General features: G+C 43.6%; 1 protein-coding gene across 9 annotated transcripts in view; it reads right to left on the reverse strand.

The window, feature by feature from the left end:
* The window catches only part of ZFYVE26 (zinc finger FYVE-type containing 26), an 89,786-nt gene extending 76,100 nt beyond the window's left edge, over positions 1–13,686 (reverse strand). For 6 of the 9 annotated variants that reach the window (XM_030559787.1, XM_030559786.1, XM_030559783.1 and 3 more), the window contains exons 1-9: positions 13,544–13,686; positions 12,317–12,528; positions 10,474–10,552; positions 9,658–9,747; positions 6,125–6,677; positions 5,744–5,874; positions 4,739–4,903; positions 2,463–2,551; positions 2,007–2,167 (exon numbers count right to left, since the gene is read on the reverse strand). In XM_030559787.1, coding sequence (XP_030415647.1) covers positions 2,007–2,167; positions 2,463–2,551; positions 4,739–4,903; positions 5,744–5,874; positions 6,125–6,677; positions 9,658–9,747; positions 10,474–10,552; positions 12,317–12,510 — 1,462 coding nt within the window. In that variant the 5' untranslated portion in view covers positions 12,511–12,528; positions 13,544–13,686. The other 3 variants (XM_030559782.1, XM_030559780.1, XM_030559781.1) reach the window with 3 other exon arrangements.
* Between the last annotated feature and the right edge of the window lie 4,011 nt (positions 13,687–17,697).

Genomic DNA, 17,697 nt, shown 5'->3' on the forward strand with positions numbered 1-17,697 from the left:
TAGGAAGCCACCAGCTTGACAATTTGTGGTAGGAGATAAAGAACTGGCTTCCTTTTAGAAAGCAAATGAAATCAGATTCAGCATTACTGCAAGTTCTATCATTGAAAATTGTTGGTTCATTTAAACAACTTAACTTGAAATGACACATTCCATACACAGACACACACAGCTCCCACAAGCAGGGAGAAAACAAAGACCAAGACACCTCACAAGAGTCTGCAGCTTTCCAGTTCTCAGTGCTTTCCGTGGAGTCAAAGCTACTGTGCATCAAGTAGATCCCCTGCCAGGAAGCAACCACTGACCTAGACACTAGCTTCACTTACTAGAGATACAAGCACAACAGGCGCTTCTGAAAAACTCTTGAAAATTCCTTTAACATATATTACATAGTAATCGAAGGAATTTCAAGGCCTAGATTTATTTATTTACTTTATTTAAAATAAGCACTCCATCGGCTAGCTTAGGGCCAAATGTTAAGGTTAAATTTAAGAGGCTTTTGCAAAAGCTAACATTAGAAAATGGCATGGCATTTGGTACGTCAGTGAATTTTTAAAAAGTAAGAACGGATTTTTATAAACATAACTGAATCTTCCCTTCCATTTGGAAACTGAAAGCCAAGAGCCTTGTGCATGTGCATGTGAGCCACAGAGAAACTGACCAGTCTACCTTTACTCTCCAAGCTGAGAATATGCAGGGAAAGGATAGTGAAAAGCAAATGAGATTTTAAAATTAATTCACTTTAGTGATAAATGAGACGGGGGGTAGCTCCCTTTTGTGGACACCCAGCCAGCCAGTTAGCTAAAGCTATTCTCTACTTGCTTTACCTGTAAAGAGTTAAAAAGTCTGACAGCATGCACAGGTAAAGGGAAGTGAATGGGCACCAGACCAAAAGAGCCAATGTGAGGGTCAGAACTGTTTAAAATTGGGAAAAAAAACACTTTCCTTTTATCTGTCTGTTGTTCTCCGGAGAGAGGAGACAACATAGCAGCAATGCTATAAGCAGCTTTAAGCCAGGTATGGAAAATCATCAGATCATACCTAGAACTACGTATTTGAACTTGAGATATGCAAGTAAATCAGGAAGAACCGATAAGGTTATTTCTTATTGGCTTATGGGCTCCTCTGTGCTAACCCCAAAATGCTTTTGTTTTGCTTGTAACCTTTAAGCTGGACCTCAAGAAAACCATTCTTGATGCTTAATTATTATATTTGCTCTTTTTAATTCTAGCAATAGCCTAAGTTCCATATGTATTTTTTTCTTTTTTAATAAAACTTACCTATTTTAAGAATAAAATTGTTTTTTGTGTGTCCTAAGAGGTTAGTGCATATGCTATTTAATTATCTGGTGGCAACAGCTGATTTCCTTTGTTTTCTTACTCAGCTCTTCCCTGGGGAAGTGGGGGAGGGGTTGGGGAGGGTGAAAGGGCTTGACGGTACCCCAGAGGAAGGAATTCCCAAGTGCTCCTTCCTGGGTTCTCAAAAGAGGAGTGGGGTTGCACTTGAGTGGTGGTAGCATCTACCTATCCAAAGTCAGAGAGAAGCTGTGACCTTGGGAGTTTAATACCAGCCAGTATTAATTTTTAGAATCCTTGCATGACCCAACCTTCTGCACTCAAAGTACCAGAGTGGGGAATCAGCCTTGACACTTATTAAATTATACTCAGAAAAAGTCTTAAATATTTTTTAAGTACTCTGGTGGAAGATGCTATCATGTATGTGCAAAGTTAAATTACCATCTTCAAAGAGTCTTTGGAACTGGGTTTCATAACCTTTTCATAGGAGACAGTTCTCCTTTAAAATGGAAATTGTTGAAAATCACCTTCCTAGACCCTATGGAGTTCGGTTTAAGTTCTGCTAAATTACATGTTTATTATTTGCAAAGTGCAAGTTATATGCACTGATCCTTCCAGATAGGAGTACTATCAGCATTGTGAGGATTTTAAAGATATATGCTGAGTGGATTCTTAAAAAGGTATCCTTTCGCAGTCACATTCCTACTCATTTACCCTGTGTCTCCTGGTCTCTGGCTGGAACCTTCTGAAGAAGCTCAATGACATCCTCTTCATTCAGGGCCAGAAGGTTGGTGAGGTGATACAGAGAGTAGAGTGCAGAGTGGCAATCCAGACTGTACAAGTGTTGCAAAAGAATCTCCTTTGGGATAGTAATACTGCAAGAAAAAGCAAGACTAATCAAAATGGTGAAAACAGGTCCACCACCTGAACCTGGTCTACACCAAAGATCTTCCAGTTTTAACACTGGACTCAACTTGAGAATTTAAAAATATTAAATAAAAACGTAGATAAACATCAAGTTTCGATACTTATGGCCACTAAGGGAGACATGGCATAGATACTGTATACTTGGTATTTGCATATTAAACCTTTACATATGCAATTCTGGCTATATGGGGAGCCTTTGTGAAAATACATGGTTAGTAAAAAGAGCGTTTCTGACTGTTTTACCTGTTTTGCTGTATGCACCATTCAAGAACCTGCACTTGAGCCCACAGCCCATCACAGAACTCTTTCAATACTGAATCATTGCACAGACTCTGTTAGAGAGAGACAGAGCAAATTAGCATTAGCTGACATAAAATGAAGTGATCACATTTACACCAGACCCCTCTACCTTATCAAAAATAGCACAAAACCAGAGTCCGCTTCACATGTGTGATGTTTAATGGCTAAAGGAATCTTAACATATTTAGATGGGCAGATTTCTGCACTTTTACTTTATTTACACATTAAAGCAACAAAATGGAGGATAGAAAGCTACATTTTGTTTTCAAGGGGCCCTGTTAATGTTAATCAATCTAAACCTGACCCAGCCATTTTTCTAGTCTGTAAGCTCATCCTTGTAGCTTTTAACATTTTATTTGTAAAGAGAATTTAGTGCTTCTGAAAGCTACTACAAGACTTACATCTCCAGAGTTGTCACCCTAATTCAGAGGTGGGCAAACTACGGCCTGCGGGCCACATCCGGCCCGCAGGACCGTCCTGCCTGGCCCTTGAGCTCCCAGCCGGGAAGGCTAGCCCCCAGACTCTACCCTACTGTTCCCCCTCCCCCGCAGCCACTCCGCCACACAGGCGGCGCTCTGAGCCGCGGGGTTGCAAGCTCGTGCAGGGCAGCACAGCAGTGTGTCTGGCTTCAGCCAGGCGGCACAGCTGCCAGACATGCTGTTCTGAGCGGCATGGTAAGGGGGGCAGGGAGCAAGGGGGTTGGATGAGGGGCAAGGGGTCCCAGGGGCCAGTCAGGGGACAGAGAGCGACTGGACGAGGCAGAGGTTCGGGGGGAGGGGGTGGACAGGGTGAGTGGACAGGGGGTGGGGAACAGGGTGGGTGTGGATAGGCATGGGAGTCCCAGGGGGCCTGTCAGGTGGTGGGGGGGTGTAAATAGGGATCAGGGCAGTCAGGGAGCAGGGGGGGGGGCTGGACAGGGGGTGAAGTCCCAGGGAGGTGGTTAGGGGCCAAAGGGGGGGAAGGGTTGGATGAGGGGCAGGGACCAGGCTGTTTGGGGAGGCACAGCCTTCGCTACCCAGCCCTCCATACACTTCTGCAACCTCAATGTGGCCCTCGGGACAAAAAAAAAAAAGTTTGCCCACCCCTGCTCTAGTTATATATCCAGAACAGATACTGTATGAGTTAGAAACACAAGTTGCCTACAAACTCACCTCCAATATGCTTATGTTCTGCTATGGATGTCTGCCCACTGAACACTGATCTGAGACTGTTATCTTATACAGGTCACTGATCAGGCATCAGACTGTAACTCCCTTAAGACATTATTGACCTGTGATGGAGATCAATAAATGATCTAAAAGTGAAAGGCTCAGTGTCCCATTATCAGTTGTCCAAGGCAACCACTCACCAACACTGCCTGGATTGGAACTACAGGCTTAGTGTTTAAAAGCTCTGTATACCCAGAAAAGGAAGGAGATTCCAAAACAAAGTGAACCCTCTAGTCTCAACTCTGACATTTAGACTACTGTAGATGTTATTTTGGGCATTCAAGACTAAGTGGATGGCACCGCTCAACTCAGATCAATCGTGTCTACAAGTTCAGTGGCACATGTGAAATGGACTAAGTGTCAATGCAGTTCCTAAGGCATAAGTACCCACAATACAAACTCAAAACTATTAGGTGGGAGGGACAGCTCAGTGGTTTGAGCATTAGCCTGCTAAACTCATGGTTGTAGCTCAATCCTTGAGGGGGCCACTTAGGGATCTGGAGCAAAATCAGTACTTGGTCCTGCTAGTGAAGGCAGGGGGCCGGACTCGATGACCTTTTGGGGTCCCTTCCAGCTCTATGAGATATATATATGGAGATATACCTACACGGCACTATTTGGCCTTGAGTTTCTGAAGTCAAGGATTGAATGGGCCCTGACAACCCCATTCAGGTCCAGTTCAGGCACATTGACGGAGATGTAGCAAAGGTGAACTTGAAATGCTACTGCCTATATACTATTTGTTTTAAGGAAAAGGTTTGATTTATAAAAATCTCTTTAAAAAAAAAAAAGAGGCTGAAAATCCTAACCAGAGGATTCACTCTTACATCTTCCATTTGGAAAGACATTTAAAGTTCAGAATCTCAGTTTATGCAGTTAGAACAAGTCTCATTTCAGAGACTTCAGTTTGATTCCAGTCATTGTAAATTAGTTGCTTGGATTGTTAATCAAATCTGAACTGTCAGTCATGGCATTCAGCCATTTCAACCAGCTCTCCACTCGCTTACTTACCTGAGTTTTGTGAAGAGCATATAACAATTTTTTTGCTGATTCTAAGCTGTGACAGTGAGTCCACCCTAGCAATACCAGAAGACGGCTGAGGGGGTTGAATTCTCGACTCAGTAAGCTGCTCAAGCCTGTGAAGTCTTCCCTTTTTAATAGTGTTAATGCAGTCACCTAGAGAACAAAAAGGAAGCAAGTATTTGTTATTCTAAAAATACAGAATCCTGCTGGGGTGGTGGTGGGCTGTCACAATAGTAGTTTCAGAAAGTGGTTTAACTTCCTCAAACCCAGATTTTACAGGCCCCCAAGTTTCTCTTTATTTGGGCTACAAAAAAAAGGCGTCAATAAGTAGAAGTCAGAGAATCAGTCCACCCCCTCTCCCTGGCTACTGTAAGTCTGCATATTTTCCAAATAGATTTTATGTAGAAACTAGAGAAGAATCTGTTGAGCTATAGATGGAGTTTTTGAGCCAGTAATAGAATAAATCTTGGCTCATCTGTCTGGATTCTCATGCCCTCAATACATTAGACTATTTTGTGCACTTTTATCTCCTATATCACCTTTCACCCCAGGTTCTCACGTGCTTCACAAATATCCATTTAACCCCACAACCCTTTTGTGAAGCATCACCCCCATTTTACATATGGGGTTCTTGAATCATAGAGAGATTAAGCGGCTGCCAAGGTTACTCAGTGAATCATTGGGAATCCCTGGCAGGGCTGGGAGTAGAATACAGGAGTCCCATCTCCCACATCTTCTGTTCTAACCATCAAACCACACAGGTTTAAATCTTCCAGAGAGCTCCATGCTGATATCTTAAGTCATAGAGATGAAACAGTGCAGATGGGTCAACAGATTATAAAAACCCACTGCTAGCTGGCTAATATCTTGGCACCAAAAACCAGGACTTCTGAAGACCTCTAATCAAATGTAAAGTGTTCTAACGCTGGAATCCTGGCACTAACTTGATCCACTACTGGGTTTTCCCCTTCCCTTTCATCTTTATTACCATACCAGAATCTGCTCCAGAAAGTGCTTGCTGCTGCTCAGGCAGTAAAAATAGGCAGTCTTCCAAGAATAAACCTCTTCAGGCTCTGCGAACAAAGCCAGCATTACCCGCTCTGTGTCCAGCTGCTCAGATGAACCTGAGACACATATAAATGGGATTACTTTCAAACACAGAGAGCTACCTCTGAAGAAAGCAGGCCCTGGGCAAGGTTTTCAGCAGTAGAACAGTTAGGGAATCACTAAGCAAAAGCCACGTTCAGACTTCATAACTAAGTCTCCATAACAAAAAAATCCCTACATGGCCAAACTCCCATCCCTTGCTCCCCCCAACCTGTTTTGCCTGCAAAGTCTCAATGGTCCAACTTTTAATGAGAAAACAAAACAAACCTTTTCCTGGCAACTTTGGCCCCAACAGTTTCTCTCTTGTCCTCTCTGTGAAGACATTGCTGTACAGACTGAGCAAGGCATGGCTCTGCTTCCTCAGTATGCAGCTCAGTAACCTCTCTTCCTTCAGTGGGCTTCCTTCAGCCCAGCAAGCATCCAACAGCTCCCTGCACAAGTGTCTGAGCTCACCAGTCTGATGCTCCACTTCAAAATGCAACACACTAAGGACACCATAAATAGCATCTACTGTCTCACTCTGATCCAATTCTCCTGAGGATTTGGGATACCGCTGAAGCCTCTGCAGAGCTTTTAAGGAGTCACGGAGAAAGTCAACGTAAACGTTTTGCACAGAGCAACTGTGCTGGAGTGCAGAGCTGGGTGTGCCATGTTCTCCCTGCAGGAACTCCAGCAGGGCTTGTGCCCGACGGGGAGCCCTCAACAAAAGCTTCCGGAGAGCCGAGGTTGCTTCCACACTGAATCTGTATGTGCGGCCATCTCTTTTCCTCCTGTCCGATTCATGCTTGTTCTGGACACATTCAAATGCTTCGAACAGCTCCTGGGAGGAAACAGATATATGTTTGGGGGCCTGAATGCCGCTTGGTTTTTACACACACACACTACACACCAGATACACAACAAACTTAAAGATTCAATAGACATTCACTTGGAACCATTAAATTTACCTTGGCAACCAACTCTGCTATAGGAATCCAGAACTATAGGCACTCAGTTTCAATCCCAAAATAATGCACTTTTTGCGAACTCATGGCATCAATAGCTATGACTCCCAAGAAGCTCAGATGCCACATGCTGACTCATCTAGTCCAGTATCCTATCTATAACAGTGGCCAAATCTGGATATTTAAAGTGTAAAACTCCCATAATGCTCCTAACTACAATACTGCATTATTGAGGGAGTTTCTCATTGTTTCCTTCCTCGTGGTCCATTTATGGCACGAGAATACAGTGTCCTTATGATTTTCATCCTAACTAGAATCACTGAAGATCCTATTAACCTTTAGGAACCAGTCTTTTTTAAATCTTACAAAAGTAAACATTCCACTGACAATTAAAAATCTTTGAAATGCAAATCCCCATCCAAAGATTTGGTTTACTAAAAACAAAAAAAAAAAAAAAAGTTTTTAAAACATATTTTATACTTTCCACCACTGGTGCTGTTTAAATTTTTTTTTTTTATTTTATTTTATTTTTTTTTTAAGAAGTACTGACACTGGATTTTTTTTGTTTTTAATTCTGGGAACTGTCTTACTGTATATAAAAAGTACTTTACAAAACCCAAGTTTTATTGAAATGCCCCCCTGATTTTGTTACTTTGGCATCCAGATCCAGGCTTTCCTTCATTCATTTTTCAAAGCGTCTATTGGTTTCCTCCCCCAACTTCCATAATTTCAAAACCAAAAGAATTATTAGAATGTTACAAAGAGAAAAGCAGACGTATAGACCAGACAATTAAATTCAGCAAATACTTGCAGCTGGTTAATACCAATAAGGAAAAAGTATTGTTTGGATTGATGTAAGGAGGTAAAGTTAGTGATAATGCAATGAAGCTGAACAAAGGCTGATTATTAGAAGAAACCTCCTATTTGAGGTCTATAAACACTATGAAACAATCTAAAAAGTAAAGTCCTAGAAACCTGCATTGTGTGGGATACTTAAAATGAGCTAGACAGAGCACTGGAGAATTACTACAGATAACAGTGTCCTGGGCCCAAGGGACATATTTCTGCACTTTATACAAAATGATCTCCCAAGACACAGGAGTCCTTGTTGTATCCATTACAACTTATGGTCAGCCTTGTTAGTTAAAGCACTTTTACTCCAGTCTGGTCTGCCTTATTAGATTTTTCAGGTTGGGGTCGGTAAACCTAATGGAGGAATGGATTTGTGATCCCAAGAGCACTATGAAAGTACAGTTCCAGCTCCCCAAATGCCTTTGAGATGTTTGCAACATTCCATTCTTCCCGTATTTAAAGGGCTTTCACAAACTTTAACCTCTTTACACCTCCCCTCAACGCACTACATCCCAATTGAGATGGAGAGCAAGAACAAATCATTTCAGCTTGATTTCAAACTATCAGACTGACATTATGTTCTGATGAAAGAGTACAAAACAGGCAAATAAGAGGACAGAGTCCCCCATGGTGAAACCACACCAGCTGCATCCTTTATAGAACTGGAGTACTTGTGGCACCTTAGAGACTAACAAATTTATTTCAGCATGAGCTTTTGTGAGCTACGAAAGCTCATGCTGAAATAAATTTGTTAGTCTCTAAGGTGCCACAAGTACTCCTGTTATTTCTGCGGATAGAGACTAATATGGCTGCTACTCTGAAACCTTTATAGAACTGACACACAGCTTATCTCACAATCAGCCCCACTGAAGGAGGAGTTTTCCACAATAATCACTGTGCAGCTGGCTGCAGCCTCCTGAACTGCACCACTGAGCTCCCCCAATTCTGGCAGCAACCTTTTTAAAACCACAAATGTGATAATTTGCTCCAGTATCTTTCCAGGTATCAAAGTTGGGTTCACTGGCCTATTATTCCCTAAGTCCTCTTGGATCCCCTTTTTAAATACAGGCATTATGTTTGTTCTTCTCCAGCCCCCTGGGACTTCACCTTTCCTCCAACAGTTTTCAAAGGTAATTGATAATGGTTCCAAGATTGCTTCAGCTAATTCCTTAAGCACCCTAGGATGAATTTCATCAGGCCTTGCTCACTTGACTATATCTAACTTAGCTAAATATTCTTTATCCTAATCCATGCCTTGGCTTGCATTCCTTCCTCCTTGTTGCTGTTATTAATTGTGTTGCGTATCTGGTCACCATTAACTTTTTTAGCAAAGATGAAGCAAAATAGGTATTAAACACCTTAGCCTTCTTGATGTCATCCGTTATTAGCTCTCCTTCCCAAATATGGACAGATAGCTATATCAGCTCCATTGTCTGGAGTCAAACCTCAACTTGAGTTTGAGTTAGAACAAGAAGCAGAATGGTAGAGAACAATAAAAATTTTAAAAACAAGGGCCGTTCTGTCCACTTTGGATTTCAAAGCCAACCAGCAAGAAGATTCAATGATTTATTGTGTTCGCACACTAGCCTTTCCTCTATTGAGGCCCAAACTCATATCCTACATTAAGTCAAGATATGATGCTTCCAACCTAGCGCTCATTTCTGCAAGTCAGGTGCACAGACAGTTGTGTATGGGGATGTATGACTGCAACAGCAGAGGTAGCTGGACGTCAGGATCCAGGATTATTATCAAGGCTATGTAGAGAAGCTCGCTCAGCACCTGCCTACACTATCCCTCTCTAGCCAGAATCATCACCTTTATATATGCCAAATTCACTACCTCAAGTGAATAAACTTGAACTGCCCTGCCCTCACATTCAACTGTCTTTATTTTGTGCAGAAAAGACCAAAGGTACGTTAATGTCTCAAACCCAAGGTCAGTCAAGTTAACTTGTAGCATTACTTTCATCCCAAGAATGATCAATAAATTAGGCACTCAGCTCACCTTTAGGACTTCATCAGAGACATCCTTTTGCAGTTCTTCTAAGAGGAGTAAGAATTCAGTTTCTCTTTGGAGAACAGATGGAATTATTTTCTGAAGTTAATCAGGAAAAGAAAAGTTAAAAGAATAGAGAAGATGCGAGCTACTCTCTTAGGTTTACAGGTAAAAAAACCCAAAACCTTATTTAAATTGTTATTTTAGGGCAGACAGCTTCAGAGATATTTATTTTACTGGGGATTAAGTTACCGAGGGGCTGTTCCTGCACCAAAAGATTCCATTCTCTATTTCCATCTACACAGCTAGCAACTGTCACTTCCCCATAACCCCTTTGGGATAGGGTCACCTTTCTTCAAAGGTCATGAAAATTCATGAACCTAGGCAATGGGGTCAGAGGAATGAAAATGGTGAGGAAAGACAAACACACAACCAATCTTCCCCTTTTTGAAGGCCTTGTTTCTTTCTCCCTTAGGCAGGGTGCTCGCTGCCTACCACTCTCCTCCCCACAGTTCTGTATATGTAAACTACACTCCCTGAAAGTACGTCATTTGTAAAGCATTGTGCAATCCTTGGCTTATTTCATCTTTTGGGGATAAAAGGGGCTACAGAAATGTAAATTACTAACTCATGCTGTCTGTTCATAGGAACATCTCACACTGAGTATGCACACTAAAAAGCTAACTCACACGGCCTCAAAAAATAATACCAAAACACTTATTTTAATTTCTTGCTAAGTTTAATGAAAAATGGTCTAAGGAGCCAGCTGTAATTAACAGCAGTAAGTCTCAGATTTTAATAGGCAGCTACAATAAACTTCTTTACCTGATCCCATACCAGCCATTTCTTGAGCACAAGGAGCCAAAGCCAAGCAAGCTTCTGAGGGCTGCAATTCTGTCCACACCTGCAAAGGTAATAGTATATACCATCAGTCTCAAATATCTAGGCACCAAAACAAATCTCTACCCACTTCACAGTAGGAAAAGTGGCCCCACAGACCCAGTATATTCCATGTTGACAGTACCAAGGATAAAAAAACCATAAAATATACTTATTTCCCCTCATGTGGCAACACCAATTTAATTGTGTGTTTTTTTCCTCCAGATAAAAATGATTCCCAGAATGCTGTCTGTGTAGTTGATACTCAAATTACCACCAAAAAAAGTTATACAAGACTTAAGAAGAAACATTTGATTCTTTTTTTTTTAATTACAAAAAGTTGAAATTTTTTAAGTTCCCCTGAAATGTCAGAAACCCAACCTTAACAGCCTCAAGCAAGTGCTTGAGAAGTCAAGAGAAAAAACAAGTGAAACTAACGGTGGCTGTTTCACAATCCAAATTGAGAAATGTGAAAAGCAGAAAATTTAAGTGGCGAGAAATTAGATTTTTAAACATTTTCAGTTTTAATAATCTCAGGTGTCGTTAGTAACAAGCAAACATTTTAAATAAATAGGTTGATCATCTTCTAAACAAAAAGCACTCAGTGTCAGCATCACTGCAAGTCTAAAACAGACTTCCTCCTTCTCCAATTCACACTATTTCAGTGAAGTCTTTCAAAATTGACCTTTGCGAGATTTCTGCATGATCTTGAGCTTATACCAGCATCCTATCTATTGCATATATGAACAAATTTGTAAGCCGACTGAGGCTGGGTTCCCTACATACATTAGGACAACTCTGAGCAGGTCAGCACTCAAATGTTAACTGTAATAATGGAATGCATGAAGGAAAAAAACACTGGCAAGGAAGCATGTTCTGCTTCAAGGATTCTAAGCAGGGCCAGAATAACTCTCCCATGGGCCCAGAGCTATTAGATTTTGTGGGGTCCCTGTATACAAGTCTTTTTCCTAATTTAACACAAAATGATCACAATTATAGCATTGGGGCTATTACTATTATACTACTCTTGTCTTTTAATTTACATAAAGCCATTCTGTGGTTACATTTCATTCTTAAAACATGTAGAATATAGTTTAGTTAATTCAAAATAGCCTACCTCTTACCTCAGAACACCTGTTATATTATTTCTTTCTGAGAGGGAGCTGTGTGCAGGAGGGGACTCCAGGCTGGGGCAGAGTGTTGGGGTGCAGGCTCTGGGAGGGAGTTTGGTGCAGGAGGGGATTCTGATCGGGAGGAGGGGGTTGGGATGCAGGAGTGAATGTGAGGTTCAGGCTCCGACCGGGAGGCACTTACCACAGGCAGTTCCTGGCCGGTCATACAGTAGGGCTCAGGCAGGCTGCCTGCACGCCATAGCCCCATGCTGCTCCCAGAAGTGGCTGGCTGCTGCCATGTCTCTGCATAACCCTGGAGGCAGGGGGACAGCTTGTCTCCATGCGCTGCCCGGGCCTGCTAGCGCCACCCCCACAGCTCCCACCAGCCGGTTCCCACCAGGGGCCACAGACATGCCAGCAGCCGGACACTTCTGGGAGCGGCGTGGGGCCACAGCATGCAAACAGCCTGCCTGAGCCCTGCTATGCTGGGACCCCCTTAGCCCAGGGTCCTGGGCTACAGCTCCTAAAGCCCCTGCGTTAATCCGCCCCCAATTCTAAGGGTCTATTATAGTTAAAAATAAAGAATCAGCCTCGATTTCTGAGAATTGCATCACATACACACTGTTTAACACACTTCTACTTCCACCAGTTGGACAAAAATCCCACACAGCACTTACCTTAACTGAGATGGACAAGCTATTAAAGCCTGCAGGATAGCTGCAACTTTCTCAGAACCATCCCCTTGCCACTGATGTAACTGTGGAATACAGGCCTGTGCTAGCTCCCATTCTCCCCGCCGCACACATTCACAAAAAAAACAGAAGAGATGTTCCAGAGAGGCTGCTTCCTCATTACCAAATGGATGCATCATCCCACTGTGACTAGACTCCTGGAGACGAGAAAGAAAAAAAAAAAAACCATCCAGAGGTAAGTCACAGCAAATCTTCCCTCAGTGCACCTGGAACTGAACAGGTCTGGAATCAGAAGCCAACCTGTAGCTATTTCACTGAGTCAAACTGTTTTAAAGTTTGGAATGCATTCCCAGCCAGTGATACGATCAATACCACAATATTTGTTCAAGTAGGTGATTTAAACATTATCACTGTGAAACATGCACTGATACTTGCTTAGAGTCAATGCTCTCAGGAAACGGGAAGGATCAATTTGTTTGTTTATTGAGAGCATAGTGCTAACAAAGAGCACTAGCCTATCTGACCTCTGTAGGGAAGGTAAAATGTGGTATCTTGACAACTCGGTAGCAGCTCAAGCTTTCTTCACACTTGGAACTTCTCACCCCTATATATTGACCTGCCGAGGTAACTCAGTCATGATCTAGAGATATCATCTTAAGAAAAAAAAGAGAGTTTAGTCTCCCTGGTCTAGTCACTCAAAATACAAGTGACAAATAGCATAAGAATTACCATATCAGACCAGGGGTGCATCTAGTCTAGAATTCAGACTTAACAGCAGCTGATACCATTTGCGTAGAGAAAGGTACAAGAAACCCCCCAACATGGTGCTTTACATTTGTTCCATAGACACATGTATTAGGACGTGGTCAGACATTCACCAAACACTTTCGCTAGACCACCTTCCCCCACCCCGTGTCAGCCCTCCCATCAATGGATTTCCCCCACCTCGCTCCCCATCCTCTGCTGTCCTTCCTATCCCTGAACCAAGGACCTGGGGCATCAGCTCTCCGACCACATCCAGAAATCCCGCCCGGGCTTCCTCCTCCCCGCGCTCCGCCGCCCCCGCTGGCTGGCTGCCTCTCGTGCCCCGTCCCAGCCCGCCTGGTGACCTGCCTGGGACGAGTGGAGATCGGGGCCGTAGTGCCTAGCAGCACCGGGGGTCCCAGACCCTCCGCGTCGGACGAGCTGGGCTGCCCTGCACCAGACACGCACCTCTTAGGGAAACCGCAGCGGTGGTGGATCGGTCCGGCTCCCCCTGCACATTCGAAGCTTATGGGACGGTCCGCACTGATTGCATTCCCCTGACTGAGCAGCCTAGTACCGCGGCCATCTTGAAAGACGAATCAGGTGACTTGCCCGACAGCCGGCGCACCCAAAAGAACGAGCGCTTATTGGTCAAATCGGATGAATATGTAAATAATGCGCCATCTTTCTTTAGGGGCACTGAAGCGGCCAAATAAACCACATGTCAACGACAGAGCTAACCCCGCCCAGGGGCAGCTCCTCCCCCCGTCCCTGAGCCAGACCTCCTCCTGCTGCGTAGTTACCCGCCCCCCGCCCCGCAGGCTCCACCCAGCGGCTGACGTAGCCCCAGCGGCTCGCGTGCCTCAGAACCAGCATCTCCTGAAACAACCGACCCGCCCTTCGCTCTTCGGCCCACTGTGCCGCTCATCCCGTGGTCTGAGAGGCGGGAGCCGGGTCACGTGCTGCTGCTGCCTGTTAATCACAAGAGACGCTCTGGCCTGGAGAATCAGGCTTGAGGCGAGCCCAGCGCGCGTTCCCTCAGCGTCCCAGGGAACCGTTACCGCAGTTCACCTATGGAGGCCGCCTGGGAGTCCTTCCCCTCAGACCCTGCTGTGCCTGGGGACTCCCGCCTGATCCCGCTGTGGGGCATCCAAGGCCCCGCCACGCAGGACCGGGCTTTACCCGCAGCTTGCTCCGGAGCTGGCCCGCTGGCTGATCCCTTGCGTGGCCCGCTCGCAAAAGGGCAGAATGGATGAAAAACACGTGAATGAAAAATTGCCGTTTAGTAGCATTTTGCACCCACTTTGCAGGGCTGTAAATGACCATGGAGGGTTCAGTGGAGACTCAGCAAAACTTTGTCCTGTCTCAGCCTCACTGATTTGGCTCTTGTCTGGCTTCTCCTTGGGCACCAGGCTGCAGCCATGCCCCCAGGACACAGTTATGTGCGCGGTGCCTTTCATCATAACCAAACACAAGCTGGGACAGTTGAGAGGGCTTGCTTATTTGATCATTTATTTTATTAACATTGTCTTAACTTGTAGTTAAACAGCTTGGTAATAGCAACCATAATATAATTAAATTTAACAAACTTGTGGGAGGGAAAACACCTAAGACGCCTACCACAGTAGCATTTAACATCAAAAAGGGGAACTACACAAAAATGAGGAAGCTAATTAAACAGAAATTAAAGGGTACAGTCACAATACCTTGCAAGCTGCATGGTATGGTTTAAAAACGCCATAATAGAGGCTCAAATTAAATGTATTTTCCAAATTATAAAACATAGTACAGGGGTTGGCAACCTTTGGCATGTTGCCCATCAGAGTAATCTGCTGGCAGGCCATGAAACATTTTGTTTACATTGACCGTCCGCCCTCCGTAGCTCCCAGTGGCCATGGTTTCCATTCCCAGCAAGTGGGAGCTGCGAGAAGCAGCGGCGAGCACATCTCTGTGGCCCGCACTGCTTCCTGCAGCTCCCATTGGCCGGAAACATAGCTTTTAGCTAAAGCTGTAGAACAGACTCATTAATCTCTAAGTGGTCTCAGTACTAGATGGGACAGAACACCACATCCAAGACCCGCATGGGTTACATAGGAAGTCTAAAAAATAATTTGAAAAGCAACTAGCCAAAGACTCAAAAACTAATAGCCAACAACAAAAAGTACATCAGAAGCAGTAAGCCTGCCCAAACAATCAGTGGGGTCACTGGACAATCAAGGAGCTAAAGAAGTGCTCAAGGAAGATAAGGCTATTGCGAGAAACTAAATGAATTGTTTGCATTGCTCTTCACTGCAGAAGATGTGAGGGAGATTCCCACACCTAAGCCATTCTTTTTAGGTGACAAATCTGAGGAACTGGCCCATATTGAGGTGTCAATAAAGGAGGTTTTGGAACAAATTGATAAACAGTTATAAGTCACCAGGACCAGATTCACTCAAGAGTTTTGAAGGAACTTAAATATGAAATTGCAGAACTATTAACTGTGGTATGTGAGCTATCACTTAAATCAACTTCTGTACCAGATGACTAGAGGATAACTAATGTGACCAATTATTTAAAAAAGGCTCCCGAAGCCATCCTGGGCAATTACAGACTGGTAAGCCTGACTTCAGTACCAGGGAAATTGGTTGAAACTATAGTAAAGAACAGAGTTATCAGGCACATCAATGAAAACGATTTGTTGGGAGTCAACACAGCTTTTGTAAAGGGAAATCATGCCTCATCAATCAGAATTCTTTGAGGAGGGGGTCAACAAAGGACAAGGATGATCCAGTGGATATAGTGTACTTGGACTTTCAGAAAGCCTTTGAAAAGGTCCCTCTCCAAAGTCTCTTAAGCAAAGTAAGTCATGGGATAAGAGGGAAGGTCCTCTCATGGATCAGTAACTGGTTACAAGACAGGAAACAAAGGGTAGGAATAAATAGTCAGTTTTCAGAATGGAGAGAGGTAAATAGTGGTGTCTCCCAGGGGTCTGTACTGGGACCAGTCCTGTTCACCATATTCATAAATGATCTGAAAAAAGGGGTAAGCAGTGAGGCGGCAGATGATTTGCAGATGATACAAAATTACTCAAAATAGTTGAGTTCAAAGCAAAATCCAAAGAGTTACAGAGGGATCTCACAAAACTGGGAGCCTAGGCAACAAAATGACAGATGAAATTCAATACTGGTAAATGCAAAGCAATGCACATTGGAAGATATAATCCTACCTATACATACAAAATGATGGGGGTCTAAATTAGCTGTTACCATACTAGAAAGAGAACTTGGAGTCATTGTGGATAGTTCTCTGAAAACATCCACTGAATGAGCAGTGGCAGCCAAAAAAGCTAACAGAATGTTAGGAACCATTAGGAAAGGGTAGATAATAAGACAGAAAATATCGTAATGCTACGATATAAATCCATGGTATGCCCACACATTGAATACTGCATGCACTTTTGGTCACCCGATCTCAAAAAAGATATAGTAGAATTGGAAAAAGTACAGAGAAAGGCAACAAAAATGATTAAGGGTATGGAACGGATTCCGTATGATTAGGGCAGGCTCCAGCATTTTTGCTGCCCCAAGCGGCCAAGAAAGAAAAAGGAAAAACCTGATTGAGTTGCCGCCAAAGTGCCATCGAAGAGGAAGACAGAGCGTGAAGGACCCACCACCAAATTGCCACTGAAGATCTGGACGTGCCACCCCAGTAACGGAGAGAGTGCTGCCCCTTTCTATTGGCCGCCCCAGCCACCTGCTTCCTTCGCTGGTGCCTGAAGCCGGCCCTGTGTATGAGGAGAGATTAAAAAGACTGGGAGTTTTCAGCTTCAAAAAGCGACAGAGAGGGTATATGATAGAGGTCTACAAAATTGTGAATGGTGTTGAGAAAATGAAGTGTTATTTACTCCTTCACATAATACAAGCACCAGGGTTACCCAATTAAATTAATAGACAGCAGGTATTTACTTCAAAACAGAAAGCAAGTATTTCTTCACACAACGCACAGTCAACCTGTGGAACTCATTGCCAGGGGATGTTGTGAAGACCAAAACTATTGCAGGGTTCAAAAAAAATTAGGTAAGTTCAAGCAGGATATGTCCATCAATGGCCATTAGCCATGATAGTCTGGGATGCAACCCTGTGCTTTGGGTGTTCCTAGCCCCTGATTGCAAGAAGCTGGGAGTGGACAATGAGATGGTTCACTCTGTGATTGCCTGTTCTGTTCATTCCCTCTGAAACACCTGGCATTGGCTACTGCAGCAAGACAGGATGTTGGGATAGATGGACCGTTAGTTTGATCCAATATAGTTGGTCTTACATTTTTTTAAAATATGTTCATTCAGTGCTTTGTCAGAGGCATTATATTGAAACCCCTGGGAATTAAATCTTTTGCATATCCACTGAAAAGGTACAGCATGGGCAGTGACAGTTCATGCTGCCCCTCAACTTTGCTCTGTAGGGACCACTTAGCATTAAAGAGGCTAAGACTTTTCAGCTTGGAAAAGAGGAGACTAAGGGGAGATATGATAGAGATATATAAAACAATGAGTGATGTGGAGAAAGTAAATAAGGAAAAGTTATTTACTTGTTCTCGTAATACAAAAACATGGGGCCACCAAATGAAATGAATGGGCAGCAGGT

Source organism: Gopherus evgoodei, chromosome 4, assembly GCF_007399415.2.
Source record: "Gopherus evgoodei ecotype Sinaloan lineage chromosome 4, rGopEvg1_v1.p, whole genome shotgun sequence".
NCBI lineage: Eukaryota > Metazoa > Chordata > Testudines > Testudinidae > Gopherus > Gopherus evgoodei.